This window comes from Piliocolobus tephrosceles, chromosome 9 (genome assembly GCF_002776525.5).
Source record: "Piliocolobus tephrosceles isolate RC106 chromosome 9, ASM277652v3, whole genome shotgun sequence".
Lineage (NCBI taxonomy): Eukaryota > Metazoa > Chordata > Mammalia > Primates > Cercopithecidae > Piliocolobus > Piliocolobus tephrosceles.
The window spans coordinates 50,268,239-50,289,881 of record NC_045442.1 but is presented as its reverse complement, the minus strand read 5'-3'; the positions used below and the strand labels follow the sequence as shown (position 1 = coordinate 50,289,881).

The 21,643-nt window shown below is 31.9% G+C and overlaps 1 protein-coding gene across 1 annotated transcript in view; it reads left to right on the top strand.

Annotated features, from left to right (window-relative positions):
* Window positions 1-21,643, top strand: part of PCDH15 (protocadherin related 15) — a 791,018-nt gene that overhangs the window by 302,115 nt on the left and 467,260 nt on the right. The window contains exon 5 of the mRNA XM_026454840.1: window positions 5,813-5,968. Coding sequence (XP_026310625.1) covers window positions 5,813-5,968 — 156 coding nt within the window. The remainder of the gene's footprint in view (window positions 1-5,812; window positions 5,969-21,643) is intronic.

The following is a 21,643-nucleotide window of genomic DNA, read 5'->3' as shown; positions in this document are numbered from 1 at the left end:
GGGCGAGGTGGCAGGCGCCTGTAGTCCCAGCTACTCGGGAGGCTGAGGCAGGAGAATGGCGTAAACCCAGGAGGTGGAGCTTGCAGTGAGCTGAGATCCGGCCACTGCACTCCAGTCCGGGCGACAGAGCAAGACTCCGCCTCAAAAAAAAAAAAAAAAAAAGCTGATAAACATGATCTTCATGAAAATTTCTGAGGGTGAATATAAAGCACAAAAATACCCAACACTCAAATGTTTGTATTTAATTAGAAAGCATTTACATGAGATTGTATGGCTATGAGCTGTTTCATAATTTTAAACTTGGTTCATAAGATTTTCCCTTATGATAATCATTTATTTTTATTTCTTATTTTATTTTTTGTTCACTAAAGTTACATAAATTTTCAGCATCCAAAAATAAAAAAAAAAAAAAAGAAGGGAAAAGTTACAAAATTAAAAGTCATGAAAGAGAAACAACCAAAATGTGATATTTGGGGTGAACATGAAGAGTCTCAGTAATAAAGGCACATCACATAAAAATTTTGAAATGCCAAATGATTGTCTCGCATATGGCATTATGAGACCGATATGGTCTCATCACTGTTGGGCATGTGATAATAATGGTCATGACAATATCAGTAATTAAAATAATAACAGAAAGAAAAGTGTGATTTGGGAACAGTCCTATAATACTTATCTCAAAATCCTGGGCTAAATTTTAAAAGCGTTTGAAATGAGAGAAATTATGTTTATAACAACATCAAATAGCTTCTTTTCTTTCATACTCTAACTTGGTAGCTGCACAAAGAGTTGACTCCTCTGTCCAGGCCAGTGTCCATTTAACTGCTAAGTTTAGTAGTTTTATCTCCACATTGTATCTTGCATCTCCATTCATCAACATAACTTTAGTATAAGACCTCTTAGTTGTCACTCATATAAACTAATTGTTCTCTACCACCTGTCTTGATTCAACCTATTCTACATTCAGTGCACTGAAACAGAGACTGTGTCCGCAGATACCTTTGCAGTACAAACTGTTTTCTATCTGGCTCTTGAATTTCCCTAGATTCAAGATGCACCCTGTCTATATAATTTCTTTTTAATTAAAAACATACGAGCTACAATCTAAGAAAACTAATGTAATTATTGTCCCATGACCACAATCCAATTTTTTCTTATAATGCCTTCCCTGATGTTCTTTTGAACATAAACTTTGAAATCACTGTTATCCAGTGTTATCAGTTGAATTTTATGTACTACTAAGACATATCTTAAATGCTGTTTCTGTATAAATTATTTCCTAATAACACTGGTATGCAATTCCTTATTCTAAAATCCATATTATTTAATAGCATTTTTGACTTACTTTTTGTATGATCACCTGATATCAGTTTTATAAAAGTTGCTATTAGTGTCCAAGGACGATGTCATATTAATCCTAACCCACATTAAATTTTTCATATAGCAAATACCTACCATTAAATAGACTGAATGTTCTTAATAATTCACTGTGAAAAATCTGCAGATGTATCTACATGTCACATATGAATAATAGTATTTTCAAATTGTCTTTTTAGGTAATATCTTTGGTAAATATGCTACTATTCATTGTGAAACTTTAATTTGTGAAGGACACTGACAACTCTGGCCAGCCATTTCCTTTAAGTTTGCTTTTTTATTTAAAAATCATTTCTAAAACACACAATGTGTTATTTCCTTTCACTGTCTTCCACATTACTTGTGAAATAGTAATGATTATGTTATAAAGGTAGTAAGTCCATACACAGAAATATCATAACAAAAAAAAATTCACTCTTGAGGATTGGATAAACTTTGCCTATACTTTATGAAAAATAAAGTCAATTCCTACAGATTTTCCAAAAATTCATTCCCTGCTCCCCAAAACATTAAGACTTCCAAATCATTTGGTTTCTAGAAAAAAAAATATATTGGATTGAAGGTTTATGCTATAATCTACACTGCTAATATCAACAAATCCCCTATATAAACTTTAATTTTCATGTTGAATCCTAAGTGATTGATAAATTCATAACAAAAATTTCTATTTAATATTTTTTCTTTTTTAGAATTACAAAACTTTTACATTTTTGTGGGAATTTTTTTTTCTTCACACTCTCAAACCCACTTTTTAATGATAGTATCCTTTAAGTGTTGATATGTATCTTTTCTGATACACATATCATAACCTATACACAGGTACACTAATACACAAATGTGCAAGTATGCATTCAGAGTATTGTGTTAAGCACTCATTTTTAAACTGAAAGAATAGCTTGCATGTTTAAGTATATATGAATGGTAATAGTTTTAAATAATTACATGAACACAATTTCTACCTAACTTTTTTTTTCTTCTTTGTTTGATGAATAAAGCAATGAAAGAAAATTAGAAAAGGTCAAATTACCATGACTTATTTTTGCCTCCAGTTATGAAGGATAAAACAGAATTTCCCTAACACATTCTTAAGCATTTTTGAGTCCCTAAACTCCCACTAATCGACTTAGTATGACTGTACTTTTATTTATGACCGTCTTATACAGCAGAATCGAATCTCTGCCAATACAAAATTACATTGTGTGTTATATATTAGTCACAGGGAATTTTTGCCTCCGGTGTGATCAATTATGATTATAATGTATTGCCCTCTAAGTTCTAGCCATGCTACTAACAGTTGCACAGGGAGCTAAAGTTGAGAGTGACAACAGTTCCTGGTGACCTGGTTAGATTTAATTTATGGTTACTTAGCAGGACTAAGTGAGGCCTCAGTAAACAGTGCATTTGATCCTCTATTTGATAAGATTGTGATCTTTTGGTCCCAGTGGTACCACTCCATGTAGAATTAGAAGTTGTAATAGAATGTTTTTATAGATCTCTCCTGCAATAATTGGAAGATAAATAACTTTAAAAGTGCACAATTCACCTCATTGTCTTCCAAGAAGTGTGCCGAGGGCAAATAGTACACATATTTATTTTGTTTTTAATTTACAATTAAAATATGCTGGACCTCCCTTAAAAAGTCTGTTAAAGCAAACACTTGAAAGCTGGTAGCAAAAATGGAGGTCATCTAATTCAAATTCTTTCCAGGAAACTTCTAAGAGCTAGTCTTTTTCAATGGTCTTTTATCCTCAAACTGGCATTTTTCAGTGGTGGGTCTTGTTTTGTAGAATAGTCTGTTCTATTCTATGTCACGTTTTCCTCCTGATTTTTCTTTAGTTTTTACAAAGACAAATGTGAAAAAAGAAATTGAAGCATAACAAATATCTTAGCTCATAATGGCGGAGGAAAATTGGAAGTGAGAAGGTACAAATTTATTTCTAACATAAACTATACTCTTCTACTGATAAGAATCTCTGCTCTATTTGTTGTTTTTTAAAACTTTTATGGGTACATAGTAGGTGTATATGTTTATGAGTTGCATGAGATATTTTGATACAGGCACATAATTAATTGGTGCCAATTTGGCTTAAGAGAAGCCCTCTACTTATGGTGAAAACATGCCTTGAGATATTTTTCACCTATTTTTTCTTATTTCTGCTCTCTAAAACTACAATAAATAAACTAATGGATGTTTCCATAGCAACCATTTAGATATTTGGTAAAACATATGTTGTTAAATTTAAAATCCTCCAATTTTATACATTCTCAAAAGTGTTTAAATGTCTCTTCTATACACCTGTAAAATGGTACCTGTTATAAGTTACCTATATATTATTAATGCCTGATAGTATTAATTAATATATAGTGTGCATTAGTGTTCCAGTAGCCCATTTACAGTGCTGGCATGTAAAATCAGCTTTTAGCTATCAAAATTTCACAATTAAATTTTTACATTAATGTTTGTAGCCATCTATTACATTTGGGTGATTGATTTTTTTTCTATTACAAATTGGAGGATAAAATTTATTATTGTAAAAGTTTACCATTTTGTAACCCATTATTATGACTTATTAAGATGACTTTGAACCATGTCTTTTGTCATTAAATGTATTATACATCCTTCCAAGATTTGTGACATTCACAGATTTTATACACATGATTTTAATGCCTTTATTTATATCAGTGATTAAAGGTGAAATTGAGTAGATACGAAAACACAGAGCTATGTGTCATTTCATTACAGGCCTCTTTTCGTATGTCAGTGATGCCTCAATTTATTCTTTCTAGGTAGCATCATTCAGATAGATGCAAATTCAAGTCAACTTTCTTTTTCTTTGTTGGCCATGAAAATATCTTGAAACTAAATCATGATTTCCTTCAGTGTATATATAGTTTCTATAACATTTTTCTCATTTACAAATGTGGTATGCATTATAGATTTTCTTTTTTCACTCTTTTGGATATTTATTTTTAAAATAAATAAAATAGGATATGTATTTAATCCATTAGGTGTTTAACATAAGCCTAGTATAGTCTAATCACATGCAGTATTTACAATCCTCATTGGTGTAACTATTAGCCTTAATTTTATAGATGAATAAATGAAGCATAAAGATACTTTGTACTTTTTCCTGGATCATACAGTTAGTAGGCTATGGAACTGGAACTCATGCAGTTTGACTCCAGGTCATCTGCCTTAGGCACAGGGCTGGTTACTGGAAAGAGGGATACCATCATGACTAAAATAACACACAGGTTTTATTGAGCTTCCAATCTAGTGAAGGCAGACAAACCAAAACACATACATAAAGTATATAATAAGTCAAATTTTGGGTGAGAAATGCAATAAAGAAAAATAAATTGGACGAAATTTGAAAGGAGAGGTCAGGTTGGAGACAAGGTTTTTTAGATGGAGGAGTCAGGATAGGACACTGCAAAAATGATATATTTAGAGATAAAATTGTATAAGTTTAAAAGGGGTTAAAAATCACAAAGCAACGTTTTGTAGTATTCAGTACTTTTACTCTGGAGTCAAATAGTTGTAGGTGTGCATTCCGGCTCTGAAAGCTCTTAGCCATGGGACTTGAGGAAGTATACCTTTGATGATACCGTTCCCCTTCAAGGAATTTACTATAAAAATTATTAGATAAGTAAGCGTATGCTTATGTATAATATGTATTGAAATCTTGTTGATAATGACAAAATATAATAACCTGTAACAGGTCATTGTAAATTATTACTTGGATACATTATGCTATAGGCTTACAATGAAGTATAATGTTACTGTCACATAATATAACTTCATAGCAGTCTACAAAAAATGCTATAGTAAATCTATATTTACAAACATGGACTGATAGTCACTGTGTGCCTGTGTGTCTATAATAGGTACATATTTTGGGAAAGAAGAAGATTAACACAATAAGCATTTAAATATATAGAATGAGTAAGTTTAGTTGGCTGGATTTTGGATTTTCTCTTTTGATAATCAATATTTTAAATTTGATCAGCAATGAACATAATATTTTATCAAAAATATAAATAAACATAAAAGTTAAACAGTATCTCTTCTCCAGGAATTTATTAACACTTTTTTCAAAGTAAAAGTTTATATTATTGCTTCCTCAATCTTTAGAGGGGCAAACTTCATTTCATCTCATCAATTCTAAGTATTAATGTTGTAGTTGCATTCATCAGCCATCCACTAACAGTGAGCACGATGCTACCTGAAGTCCACACACTGAGATACAAAATTAAACAATAAATTAATTATGATTGTCCTCTCTTGTCCTGAAAATGATCATTTTCTTCTAGATTATTATAACTTAAAAATAAACAAGAATAGAAAAATGTACTGGATGAACACGTGCTTTGACAGTGATGAGAAGCTTTGTTTTTAATTAGTATTTTTAAAGATGTAATTTCTACATTACAGCCACCGATGAACATACACTCCATTGTGGTGCAGGTCCAGTGCATCAACAAAAAAGTGGGCACGATTATCTACCATGAAGTGCGAATAGTGGTGAGAGACAGGAATGACAACTCACCCACTTTCAAGCATGAAAGCTACTATGCCACAGTAAATGAGGTCAGTTTCTATTTACTCTCTCTCTGTCCTTTCTGTTGATATATGTATGTAACTATATGCAATAAATGTTTATAAATGATTCCTTTAAAATTATGAGTTTAACTGTTTAGAAATACCAGGAAAACATTAAAAAAATAGTACTCAGAAGAAATATATGATTTCGGTGTTATTTTAGGAATTCATTTAACTATGGGAAAAATAATTTAATGTATTTATAATAATAGATATTTTATTTTTCATCATCTTTGAAAATTTATTGCCTAGATCTGTGTACCTGCTTATTTAGGCATAACAGGAGTTATTATTATTGTCCTAAGGCATTTATCTAATACAAATACATTGTCTTTGTATTTCTGAGGTGATCATACTAATTAAATACTGGAAGAAAATGTCTGCAATTCTGTAAATGTAAAGTTATAGAATCGCAATAGAAATGTAAAGTTTCTGTATTTTAAAATCAAGTTCTGAAATATCTAAAAAGTAAATATAAATCACAACTGAATTCATGTAGAAAAATGCTGATCAAATTAGAAAAATTATATTTAAAAAGTAGAATTATAACATTTTTAGGACACGCTTGTTTGTTGTTTTGCTTTGTTTGATTTTCTCTTTTGGCTAAAATACATAAGTGAAGCGCTTTTATGTTTTTTTAAACCGTGGTTACTTCATTAATTATTTTTAGTTAATTCAGCTACAAAATATGTCTAGAGTACCTCTAACGTGACCTATTATGTATATGTTAGATACATGAAAAAATGAATTACATTAATGTGATAGTACATATTTTAGCAGACCATCTTTACATTTCAAGATTTTTAAAAATCTTAAACATTTGCATACCTGCTTTATAGGAGAAGAACTATAATTTGTGAATTAAACAGATCATTTGGGCCTTTAACTTCTACATTCTTTTTGAAATTACTAAAAATATTTTTTAGTTATTTCACATTCTTCTGTTCATGAAAGTTTGAAGAAATTATGTTCCTCATAATCTGAGACTTTCTAGATTATATAACTTAAAAACAAAATATAAACTCCTATTTAAATTTAACAAGATAAATTACTGGTCGATAAATGCTTCACCTCTTTGAGTCACTTTTGTTTAACGAGTTTCTACTGTAATGGCAGATGCTAATTAATTTCCAAGTAATTAGTTTTAATTATATATAAATGATCTTATTTTGTAATACACCCTTTGAGTTATATTTGCTTTGTTTGGTTGAGTGCTAACTTTATTTTGGCATAAAGTGATAGGTGAATTATCTTAGGTAGTAAATCTACTTACAGAATCTGTATATATATATATATATATATATAGTATACACACACACACACACACACACACACACACATATATATACCTATTTAACAAACCTACATACACATACATACAGATTATGTAAGTAGATTTGCTAGTTCTGGGATACATGTGCAGAACGTGCAGGTTTGTTACATAGATATACACATGCCATCTGTATATGTGTGTGTATATATATATATTTGTATATATGTGTGTGTATATATATGAATATACATATATATACACAGACACACACACACACATACACACACACACACAGATTCTATAAGTAGATTTGTTAGTTCTGGGATACATATGCAGAATATGCAGATTTGTTACAAACATGGGTGGTTTGCTGCACCCATCAACCCATCATCTACATTACTTATTTCTCCTAATGCTATCCCTCTCCTACCCCCACACACCCCAACAGGCCCCGGTATGTGATGTCTTTCTCCCTGTGTCCATGTGTTCTCATTGTTCAACTCCCACTTATGCGTGAGAACATGCGGTGTTTGGTTTTCTGTTCTTGTGTTAGTTTGCTAAGAATGATGGTTTCCAGCCTCATCCATGTCCCTAACTGCCCCTGGATCCCTGTTCATAGTTCTTTCTTACAGAAATTTATAATGTTCGATTTGAAATTTAAAGCATCCCATGTGATGTGACTATTTCCAATTCCCTCTCTAATCCTTCCAGTGCCTTGTTAAACAGTAACCTTCTCAAATATCATTTTAATCATGCAACTCTACTTTTCAAAAATTTTGCAATTTCTCTTTATCGTCAGGTGTCAAAAGGTCACTTCCTTTGGCAGGCCTTCAAGCTCTTCCATAATCTGACCGTTTGTCAGTGTATTCTGAACATTCTCAAATTCTCCCTGATAATGCCTTATTCTGTTTAGATTAACTTTCTCACGTATCATAACTATCTCCATTTCTTAGCCTTTGCTCACACTGTTCATTTTGCCTAGAATAAGATCCTCCTTACCATGCAAGTCTCAAAATTTCATTTGTCTTTTTTTACTTGATTTATTTTTATGAAATAATCCCTGATTATTTACATGTATAGATCTTCAATTTATTCAAACCCTAAACTCCTAAACATCAGAGTGATAAAATCATAGAAAAGGTAAAGATTTGATCTTAAACATTATTTTGAGAAGCTAGATTACTGTGCAAAGCTGTCCATATATGGTAGAACTGGTAAGTTTCTCACAATGCATTTCCCTTTAGGTAACTGAGGCAATCCTATCCCATTGACATTATGGTTATATCTTCCATGGTTTGATAATATCAAATGCGTGTACTTGATGATCATATTTTTTTACCTTTGATTTTGCCCATACTCTCTATATTTACTTTCTTAAAAACAAAAGTGCATTTAAACCTTGAAATAGCATCAAAAGAAAAAATAGAAATTTAGCTATTATTCTCATTTTTCATTTGAATAGTTCTTCCATAGTACCTATTAGTTTAGTTGATATGAATTATCTATTATGAATCATGTATTAGAAAGATGCATTAAAATTATATACACACATACATATATATGTGTATGTATATAAATAGATATTCCTATATCATCCATCTACAATGCTATATTTATAATAAAATTAAATGAAATGAGTTTTGTTCTGTGCAAGATTGCAAGATATTTTTCATAGTATTTATCCTTTTAATATAAGACATGAAGTTTATACAATTAAGAAAGATCTAAATGTTTTTCCAAGAAAAATCATTCACAGTTTAATAGATTGTGAATGTCAAAATATTTCACACTTCATTAAAATGCAAAAGACAAGTATAATAAAGTCATTATCACAGATTTATAAAGGAAGCTTCCACAATTAAAGTCCTGATTAGTCACTCTTTTTATTCACTATGAGAAATCTGAGAACTGGAGCAGTAGTGTAAATTGATGATTACAAAATTGACCATGGAGTTGGGAATAAAACTCAATTCCTTAGTTCAATCATCCCTTCATTACTTATCAAGAGACATTCTAGTATTCTAAATTATAACTACTTTCATGTACCTTATGTTACAAATAAATATGATTTACATTGATTTACATTGATGGTATTATATCATAATCACAATTAGCACTTTTATAAATGCATTAAATATTACCCTCTTATGCTCTTTGTAAACATGTTCTTCTATTAGTTTGTCAAGAATTCACCAAAACCTTATTAGTTCCTCTATCTAAATGTCGAACACGGGTTGTAACAAGGTTTCAGGTATCTTTCTCATGAGCAAGACATAAGACATTGAAGTATTTTTTTCTTTTTAAGTGAAGACTCAATTAGCTTTAAACAATTATATTGTTAAGTAAATAGTTTGCCTGGTTTCAGGAATAAATTACACAGTTGCTGATCATTCTCAAGCAATTTTTGGAGGCAAATCTTTCTTGACAGTGATGTCAGGTTTTTGAGGTGTATCTCACTCCCTAACATTTCTTTTGACGGAAGTAAACAAGAGCAAGTCATGGCAGACGTAATGTTTCCTTGAGCATGTGAAGAATTTATCTCAAGTTAATACAGAGCTTATATGTGTCTTGATTTTTAATGATCTTTTCACTGAGAGCAAATTTTTCAGTCAATATTAATTTCTTTTTATCATCCTGAGACAGACAGAAAGGAAATATAAAAACCTCTAAAGCATGTGTTACCTATAGTATATTAAAATAAATTAAAATGCATTGTTTATGGAGCTGTTTCTATATTTTGGGCACTGTAGTAATCTCTTTTTTTATGCACATTACCTTATTTAGTCCTCACGGTAGCTTTACAAGGAAGGAATATCCCTGTTGTAGAAATGAGAAAATTGATGCTTGGAAGATCATATAATTTGAATTAAAGCCTCCCAAAGATATCTACACACTTATCTGGCAAAAATAACTTTGCAGATGCGATTAAGGTTATGGAAGTTAATAGGGAGATTATCCTGGATTACTCTGATAGGCCCAATCTCAATGTGAGCTCTTAAAAGGAAAGAATTTTCTCTGGCTACAGTCACAGAGAGGCAAGTGAAGAGGAACTGGATAAGATGAGGCTTAAGGGGAGATCAAAGACAATCTAAGACTTAGAAGGACTTAGCCACTATGCTGGTTTTAAACATGAATGGAGCAAGAATATATATAACATAAAAATTAATAAAATAAAATAAAAATAAATAACATAAAAATAAATAAATGCAGTCAATAATCTGAATGCGCTTGGAAGTGAATTCATTTTCAGAGTCTACAGAAATACAATCCTACAGACACCTTGATTTTAGTTTGGTGAGAGCTATGTCTGACTTCTGACTAACCAAACTGTGTGAGAGTAAATTATATTAATTTAAGCCACAAAATTTATGATAATTTTTATGACAGCAATAGAAAACTAATGCAAAATTTCTCCCAGTAACTGTCAAAATACGTAAAGAAAAAAAAAAGAGCAAGGAAACATAAGATTTGAACATTGAAATCAGCAAAATTTACCTGATGTATTATAAAATGATGTATCCAACAACTATGAAATTTATTCTTTTCAGGCACATGGATGAAACATGTAAAAGAATTTACCAAATGCTGGGTTTTCATGGAGGTATCAATATGTCCTACGTGGCTAAAATTATACAGAATTTATTTTCTAATCATCAAACAATTGAGCTTGAAATCAATAAATACAATGAAAAGAAATACTCTTTATATTTGGAAAATGGCATTTGATTAAATACTTACAGATGACATTATTATATGTAGAACTACCCAATAGTATTTACAGAAAGAAAAAAATTACAGTTAAAAAATGAGTTTGGCAAGTTTACCTCAGACAAGGTCAATTTTTTTTTTTTTTTTTTTTTTTTTTTTTGCTTTGTTGCCCAGGCTGGAGTACAATGGCACGATCTTGGCTCAGTGCAAACTCTGCCTCCCGGGTTCAAGCGATTTTCCTGCCTCAGCCTCCTGAGTCGTTGGAATTACAGGCACGCGCCACCATACCCAGCTAATTTTGTATTTTTAGTAGAGATGGGGTTTCTCCATATTGGTCAGGCTTGTCTCGAACTCCTGACTTCTGGTGATCCACCTGCCTCTGCCTCCCAAAGTGCAGAGATTACCGGCATGAGCTACTGCGCCCATCCAATATTTTTTTAAATAAACAAATTTTATACATCAGCAACATATAAAAAATTCATTTTTTAAAAGTAATCCATGGATTATAATACCTACCAAAATGGAGTTTTAATTATATTTATTTATTTTTTAAGTTCAATTAAACTTTTAATTGAAAGAAAATATACTCTTATGTTTTGATAGAGATATGGAGTAATCACAACTTTCATACATTGTTGGTACATAATGTAAACTGGCACAATTACATTAATTATTTTGTAGCGTCAGCAGACACTGAACAGACAGACCCCCTATGACTCAGCAGTTCTACTCTGTTGAATATACCCACAATAAATTAGTGCATGTGCATATCAAAAATCATGTTGAGAAAGATTCTTCAAAGATTTTCCATCATAGCCAAATCTGCTGACAATACAAATATACAATGATGCTGGTGCTGGGTTATCATTTGTTAGTTTCATTTATCTTTCTCGAAAACATTTCGTTTAATTTGTTCTGTACTTCAAATTTCTCACCTGAAAACAGGAACGGTAGTATTATAATTTTTGCCTCACAAGGTTCAGTGAAGACACGTAATAAATTTTAAAATAGAAAGAAAAAGCCCCACAAATTTTCAGTATATAATATATAACCTGCATATTTTGAGACTCTTGTAACAGACTATCTGAAACTGGTTGTCTTTATACCACTTATCTGCATCAATACTGCATATGTATTTGCTTGTTGTTATAATATCTACCCCCTTAAAATTAAATCTTCATTAAAGCTAGCACTTTGTTTGTCATTGAGTAGAACAGTGTCTGGCACATTACAGAAGTGCTGTAAGTAGATTTATCATTAGATTAGGAATGGCACGGTTGTCATACAGAAAAATATTCTATAACATACATGCTTCTATGTTGATGTTCCTGAGATAGAAAGCAAGAGTTTGTTTTGCGTTAAATTTATGAAGAAGCTCATATAGAGTACATTTTTTAAAGAAATGAGTAAAACCTTTCCAGATTATTGTAATAAATTACATATATTAAAACAAGAATGATGACAAGAACAACAAAAACACTTTTTAAAACTTGATAAATATGAACTACGTGAATTACAGTCTACTTACAAAACATTAGGGAGAAATTATGTATTTATCCATTATATGACTGTTATGCCACTTGAGATATTTGTACCCTACTTTTCATGTCCCAGAAATACTAAAGTCACTGATTAAGCAACATTGATATGATTCCCCTTTGAACAAATGTCCCTTTTCGTCGAAAGGTTTTTCTAGATGCATAGCTTTATAAGGAACAATGCAAGGAGTCCCAAGTGCTTCATAGTCAGCTTAATGAATTTGTGTTTAATCAAGTTCTGTTTCTTTCAGTATTAATAACATGAAATTTTAAAGGATACTTCATAAATTTACATTTAAAATGCCATTCACAATTTAGGAAGGTGAATATTAGCAGTTTAAATAACCTTGAGTTTCTGGAAGAATCAAGTTTTTTGGTAAATATTGACATAACAAGTATACAGAAAATTATATCCTGCTTACCAGGTTAAATGTCTGCAAACTTTAGATTTATTATTAATTTTAATGTTTACTTTTCTTACTCCTTTTGCCATTCAGCATACTCATTAGGAACTAATTCCACACTAGACCAATTTTAAATTTGTTCTTATCCAAATTTGCTTATAATAAGAATACTGCATAGATATGTTTACCACATTTCTGACATCATACCTCCTGACTTTGAATGCCATAAGTGAATTCTAATAATTACCATTGAGTTACCATTTATTAATTGCATTGTGTGTCAAGCAAATTCTAAGTGTTTTCCATGAAATAACTTACTTAATACTTATAATTGCCCACAGACTCAACCTTTGTGTGTTCATTGTTTTCACTTTACAGATCGGAAAGTGTAGAAATAGGGAAGCATTAATGAATTTGCTCAAGATCTCACTGCTGATAAGTAGCCACTCTAAGTCAGTAATCAAAACATTCTCACTCCAAAACTGAGCACTTGATCACCATATGGTATACATGCATTAGGCAAGAGACTGATAGGACTTGAGTACATAGAGAAAATTCCATGCAATTTTGAAAATTCATATTTATTTCCCGAGTCTTAACATCTGAAAGTGTAGGGTGTATGACCATTAATATGAATAAATATTAATATCAATTCCAAAAAAGTTACACTTGATTCAGTTTAGTAAAATAATCATGTGCGAGGTTCAGTGTTATGAGAAAAGAGAATAATCTATTGAATCACACAGCATAGGTTTCAGTTTTAGGATGACCACTTCCCACCTGTATATTAATGGAAAAGTAATTAATTTCGAATGGACTTAATTTTCTCAATTTTATTTATTTTTAATAAACTATAATACTTTTTGGGTAGTTATTAAAGATTAAAGGATACAGAGAATGTAAAGGATACAGAGGATGTATCATGAGACCTCTGGTGCTGAGTGCATGCAATGGATTAAGGATACAGAAAATGTAACATGAGACCTATGGTGCTGAGTGCATGCAATGAGTACATAACACTCATTGATTGATAGGAACGATGATGACAATGAGCTTTCTAATTATATCCAGCAGCTTCTGCTTTCATCCAAATATGATTAAAATATTATTCTAAAAGTAAAATACACCTGACTATTTTCACCATGAAGCATTTCGTTTTGAGGACATATTTTATTTAACTTTACAGTTGACCCTTGGATAACACGAATTTTAACTGTGAGGGTCCACTTGTTTGTGGATTTTTTCAATCAAACATAGACGGAAAATAAACTATTCATGGATGTGAAACCTGTGTGGCTTTTACGGGATGAATTAAGAAATTGAGTATGTGCAGATTTTGGTATATAAATGAATCCTGGAACTAATAATTTGCCTATACCAAGGGACAACTGTATTTTTGTTTTTACCACCTTCTTTTATGGAATAACTATATGTCATGTCAATTCTAATTATATTTTTAGTTATATTTTTGACATAAGAAAAATAAATGGTTAACATAGTGATATAACCAAACAAAATGAAGAATACTAAATGCCATGTAACAGCAAGACTAATAAACATACTTTTAAACTTCATTGTATTCATAGATGGGCACTTTCCCTATGATACATTTGTCAATTCAAATCAATACAAGTTCTGATTTTTATTCTATTAAGACTTTGTGAGATTAACAACCAGAAAATACCCTTTAATTGATCATGAGGGGACACTGTAAAATATCTTACTTACAAAATAATAGCTATAGGATGAAGAATAGAATGATAGGAAGATGATGATGATGTAGGATCAAAGTTCAATGGCTCAAAAAGCAGATGTGATTATATGATTATAAAAAGTTATAATTGACTGAATATATAACCTTGAATAACTTTTCTATAGAATCCCACAAATTTATGAAAAAAATCTAAAAGGTAATGAAATGGGACCCATCAAGTTGAATACCCTGCCCAACTATATGTATAATAGTTAGCTCACCATAGAGTTAATTGTTACTGAAATGCCAGGGCTTTGGTCTAAGTCCTGCTACTCACCACACAGAAAGCCAATCACTGAGGCAACAAGCATTGCCAGAAGAGAGGGATTTAATCAGGTGCTTCAGCCAAGGAGATGGGAGATTAGCCTCAAATTCGTTTATCTGACTGACTAAAATGAGGGGTTTATATAACAACAAAGAAAAGTAATCACATGTGGGAAAATGGGAATTAGGGAGGGGAAATGAAGGCCAATAAGAATCAGGTGCTTGGTTAGACAATCAAGACAGGTGAGGGGTCTGGTATCTCACTTTCCAGATGTGGTGACCTGGTAAACTCCAGTTCCCTGAAACTATCTGAGAGGCCTAATGGTTGGTTTCCTGGGAAAGGAACTCAGATAAGGCAAATGTAACTTTTGCAAGTTTCAGGACTGGGAGCGTCAGTTTCTAGGTTTATTTAGAAGAAAACACAAACATCAGTTCTATGGGATGATTAGACCAGTTTCAGTATCTCTTCTTACCTGTTATTATATGCTGATTTAATTAGCAATTTCATTTTAATGGGTTTTTAAATGCTTTAGCTTTTCTTTGAAATTTTAAAGGAATGACTAAAAACATTTTTAATGGCCGGGTGCAGTGGCTCATGCCAGTAATGCCAGCACTTTGGGAGGCCGAGGCAGGTGGATCACAAGGTCAGGAGGTCAGGAGATCAAGACCATCGTGGTTAACATGGTGGAACCCCATCTCTGCTAAAAATTCAAAAAATTAGCTGGATGTGGTGGTGGGCGCCTGTAGTCCCAGCTACTCAGAAGGCTAAGGCAGGAGACTGTCGTGAACCTGGGAGGCAGAGCTTGCAGTAAGCTAAGAGCGCGCCACTGCGCTCCAGCCTGGATGACAGAGCAAGACTGCATCTCAAAAAATATATATATGTATATACATATATATATATAAATGATTTTATCAATTAGCAGGCACAAAAAAACTGAACTTCAGCCAAATGAAAGCACAGAATAACATGAAAATCTATCTCTTCTTCTCTGTTTACTCTCTTTCACTCTTTAAGTATATCTTATTAAATTTGTTGACAAATAATTGGTTCAATGTGCATTATATTTATAAAAATTAAGAGTAATAAAAGTAAAGTTATATTATCTTTAAACATTATTTTTCTTATATTAAATGATATATTCAAGTCTTGAGCTTTGTTATAATGAAAATGATAATGGAAGTGGTCTATTTATAACTATATTTTACATTATTTAAATAATATTGGAACAATTTAGATCTAAGTAATATTTTAATAGAAGTGATAGACTTCTCATATGTCCCATATACAGTTCCCTGATTGTTAACTTCTTAAATTAATGTAGTACATGTTTTGTAACAACTAATAAACCAATATTGGTACATTATTAATTCAAATTCATAACTTATTTAGATGGTTTTAGTTTTTACCTAATATCCTGTTTGTTTCCAGGTCCCCATACAGAATACCATATTAACTTTTAGTTACTGTGTTTCTTCAGTCTCCTCTAAACCATGATAGTTTTTGCTTTTGTTTTCGTTTTTGGTGACCTTGACAGTATTGAGATGCACTGGTCAGATAACATTTCTTTCCTCTTACTAATTGATAGTCACATAGAGGTAGATATGTGTGTGTATGATAAATATATAGCGTATGTTATATGTATATATTAGTATGTTATATATTAAGTGCATATATACCATGTAATTATATATCATATATACTATGTATCATATATAAATATTTTATATGAATGAAAATTAAGTTGCAAATATGAAACTTCTTAAGCCCTTACCACTTTATTGTGTGTTTCCTAAAACCAAGTTTATTTTTCATTTTTTTTAGTCTCAATCTTAGCATTTCCACAGTATTTCCTTGACTTTCATTACTTAATATTTTTCAGGACAAGAGGAGTGTATAAAATGTCTCTAAATTTTAATTCACCTGATATTTTCTCATGATTCATAGACTTCGTGTGAGATTGTTTCAAAAATGATACTGTTTTTATCATAGTATGTAACGCAAGAGACACACAATGTCTCTGTTTCATTACTGCTAGTGACGGCTTTTATCACTTTGACAAAATAGTGTCTTCCAGCTTTCCCCACTATATTTACCAGTTATTTTGTACTTAATAATTAGTAAGTATTAAAGCTATATTATGGGGAACTACGTTAAGACTGTAACTATCCTGTTTCTCATTAAACTTTTACCTACCATTTTTATTAATGATTGTTGAAATATTATTTTTTGAAATATCATTGAGGAAAATGTAGGTTACTGTGGCTGGCTACATTTCTTCTTCTGTTTGCTCCTTGAGCACTTATTGAATGCCTTTCAAGGGTTTAGGCAATGTTCTAGCAATAGAGATTTCATTGCTAATGTAAAGATTTGCACACTAAAATCATGGTGAATTTGGAAATTTATTAAATAATTTGCTTGCTGAGAACCAGTTGTTTTCTGATAATAATAATTATTTGAAGAAGAGTTTCCTAAAATGTAGGTACTGGCTAATTTGATTTTATGTCTCCTTTTGTAAAATAACCCAAAATATTTTTCTTAGAGTCCAAAATAATTTATCTTTAATAGAATATATAATCTAAATTATATGGTTTCAGATTATCTGTGAATCTTGGATTCTGTTATGTGCCATGTTTTATTTGTTTCACTTTTTATTTCTCATTTTTTCAGAAGTTCGTTAATAGTGAATTCTAAAATTTCTCAAATAATATATTGCAGAGTTCTTAAGAATGAATGCTTTTAAATAGGATACTGTGCAATATATTATTTGAGATATTTATAATTAAGTTGAATTTATTTCTCCTTCTGTAAAATAACCCAAAATATTTTTCTTAGGGACCCAAAATAATTTATCTTTAATGAGATACATTATCTAAATTCTATGGTTTCAGATAATTCACCAAGTATTAGAATAATGACTTCAGGCAGAAGCTTTCTAAGCCTATAATTTCTTTTCTTTTTTTTTTTTTTTTTTTTGAGACGGAGTCTCGCTCTGTTGCCCAGGCTGGAGTGCAGTGGCCAGATCTCAGCTCACTGCAAGCTCCACCTCCCGGGTTTACGCCTTCTCCTGCCTCAGCCTCCCGAGTAGCTGGGACTACAGGCGCCCGCCACCTCGCCCGGCTAGTTTTTTTTTTTTTTTGTATTTTTTAGTAGAGACGGGGTTTCACCATGTTAGCCAGGATGGTCTCGATCTCCTGACCTTGTGATCCGCCCGTCTCAGCCTCCCAAAGTGCTGGGATTACAGGTTTGAGCCACCGCGCCCGGCTCGACCTATAATTTCATAACCATAAAATAAGTATGTTAACAAAATAAATAACGATATAAACTTGTACTGGGGATTAAAGGAGGTGATACTTTTAAAATGCTTAGTGCAGGTTTTAGCCATTTTTTTTTTTTTTTTTTTTACAATCCTCCTGTTTTGGAAATATGCTTTGGAAATAGTGACAGATTTGAAAACCAAGAGTTTCTCCACGCATGAAGTGCAGAGATACACTTGTAAACAGGCAGTAATTAGTGGAACATTGTCGAGACTTCAGCTTTGTGGTGAAATTAACATTACTTCTGAATCTATCTTATTTGAGTTTTTGCTTTCCAAATCCATTTCTCATAGTTTTATGCTATTCTTTTACATTTCGTTTTAGTTATATCATCTTCTTCCATTTAATACATGTATTTTGAACATCTGTTTTTATCAGAATTATTCTGGTAGATCTGAAAGCACAGATGGTATTCATGAGAAGCGTAACACTGAGATTCCATATAGAGTTGAATATCCTTTTTTACATATTTTGTGTGTTTTGTTTACAATTTCTAGATATAATTAAGTGATTTTAAATATAAAACAAATTATTGTTTAGAAACATGGATCATGGAGTTCAAAACTTGGTATCTTCAACTGTTCAAGGAATAAAAACCACTGGACCTTCAGAAGCATCCCCATTTATGGAATTTCTTTGAATATCAATAGTACTGGCACTTAATCTATAGCACAGAAAAGCACTTGAGGAAAGAAATAAGAGTAAACTCTAGTGCCTCTTACTTGTCCCCATTTTTCTCTTCTATGGAATGGGCACATTCTCTTTGAGAATCAGGAAACAAGTAAAAGAGAGAAAGAGAGAAGGAGATTAAAGGAAGTGAAAGAAGCACATATTAATACATTTCTTTTTACTTTAAGCATGTAAGTGGGAATCAATTTTTTAACTGTTTTACAACATTCAATATTCAAATATTCAACAACTTCTAATGTAATATGGACTGGGTATGTTGGCTTGTGCCCACAATCCCAGCACTTTGGAAGGCCGAGGCAGGCGGATCGCCTGAGGTCGGGAGTTTGAGACCAGCCTGACCAACATGGAGAAATCCCGTCTTTACTAAAAATACCAAATTAGCCAGGTGTGGTGGCACGTGCCTGTAATCTCAGTTACTTAGGAGGCTGAGGCAGGAGAATCGCTTGAACACGGGAGGTGGAGGTTGCGGTGAGCCGAGATTGTGCCATTGCACTCCAGCCTAGTCAACAAGAGTGTAACTCATCAACTCAAAAGTAAACAAAAGAATAAATAAGCTCATATGTATACTCAACGTAAGCTTAATTCCTCTTCAGTTTTTAGTAAAGATAATTAAAGCTAGTTATCATTCTCTATAACAGTAATAATTTTCTTTCTTATTTTAAATAGACTTACCTACATGAATTTGTCTATTATTTATTCACAGAAAGTAACTCTTAATATTAATTATCTAGTCTTTGTGATAAAAATGGAATCAAGATTTTTACACAGGTATGAAAACTATTATGTTAATGGGAATCTGAAAAACATTAGTGAAACAGAATAAAATACATGGATCTCAGGACAAACAAACAAAAACATTAAGTTGAGCAAAAGAAACCAGACAAGAAGGGGCACACACTCTACTGAGGTCCAAGAACAGGCAATTTTAATTGAAGTCAAAAGCAGCTGCATCTGACAAGATAGTCTGTACAGGAATATTAGGAAATTTTACAGTGTGATAAAAATATTCTATTTTTTGTTTAGGTGTTCATTACATGGGTTCATGAAACTGTCAAAACTCATCATACTGAATATTTAAGATCTCTGCATTTTGTTTAATATAAATTGTACCTTCATAAATTAATGTTAACTAACCAAAAAGGGGTATAGCTCTTTTCTTATGTTTTCTTTAATGTTAATAAAGCATTACAAGATATCTTGCACTGTGTTTGAATTCAAGAATATGTTCTTTTTTATCAATTCTGGAAAGTTTTAAGATGGACTTCAAAGGGATAGTTGATTTGGAAAAATGTTGAATGAAACATATGTTATATTTACTAGTTAAAGTAAGGCCAATATAGTGGTCACAGAAACAATGATTTGGCAAAGGATATACTCTCAATAAGTAATCATAGATTAAGAAACATTGTAATTTCATAATTGTCAGAAAATGTTGAATTTTTCAATAATGTTCCACATACTACTGCCTGCTTACAGAATCAATTCTGGATTTCATGTGTGGAGAACCTTTGGTTACAAATTTGTTTCCTATTTCTAAAGCATATTTCCAAGGCAGGGATTACTTGCAAGAATGAATCTATAACATTATTTTATCTGAGGAGAAAGTTAAAGAATTAATCTTAGTTCTCACTATTGATTAAACGTGGAAGATTCCTTCAGTTTCACTAGTAATGATAATTTGTACAAAATGTTGCCTTATCTTGATTGGGTTTTCTAAGAGATTAATTGACATGAAGTGACTGCCTAATATCATAAATCAGATCAATGATATTAACAATTGAAAAATAAACATGTGGTGTTTTAACACAGACTAATATGTAATCTTGCACCACTAAAGATAATGCTTCTCGTTTGTTAGTATCTATTAGTAGAACTAGAGCACCTGTCACCCCGGTAGCATTTCTTTCATCAAATCATCATTATATGATAAGTAACTGTAGTGATTAATTCTGTTTCAGCTTATCTAAAATTCAACATCCTTTAGATATTCTTTATTTTTTCTGGGTAGGAGAAAACAAAAAAAAAAAAACTTGGATTCTTGAGGAAGCATGGGAGAAAGTAAAATCTCATCAATCGTATTTTATTTTATTTTATTTATTTATTTTTTGAGACGGAGTCTCGCTCTGTCGCCCAGGCTGGAGTGCAGGGGCACTATTTCGGTTCACTGCAAGCTCCGCCTCCCGGGTTTACGCCATTCGCCTCCCGAGTAGCTGGGACTACAGGCGCCCACCACCTCGCCCGGCTAGTTTTTTTGCATTTTTTGGTAGAGACGGGGATTCACTACGTTAGCCAGGTGGTCTTGATCTCCTGACCTCGTGATCCGCCCGTCTCGGCCTCCCAAAGTGCTGGGATTACAGGTTTGAGCCACCGCGCCAGGTCATCAATCGTATTTTAAATTATTCCTCTAGGGTGGCTCTTTTTTGGGGCAAGTTTCCAAATTGGATAATATCCTTTTGTACCAATTGTCTTCCAGTTGAAAAGGGATTATTTAAGTTGTATTTATTATATAAAAATATATGTTTTCTCTTCTTAGGACTCTCGTGTGGTTTCTGTTTAATCATTAAAGCCATTAGAATCTATCAGAAGGCATTGGTTTGGAATACATGTATAAACTATTTTAGGTATTCAGAAATTATTTTTTAGTATTTTATATTTTACTAAACTTTTTGTTTCTATGTTGATATGACACATGACACTCCAGAAAGTATGAAACAGAAA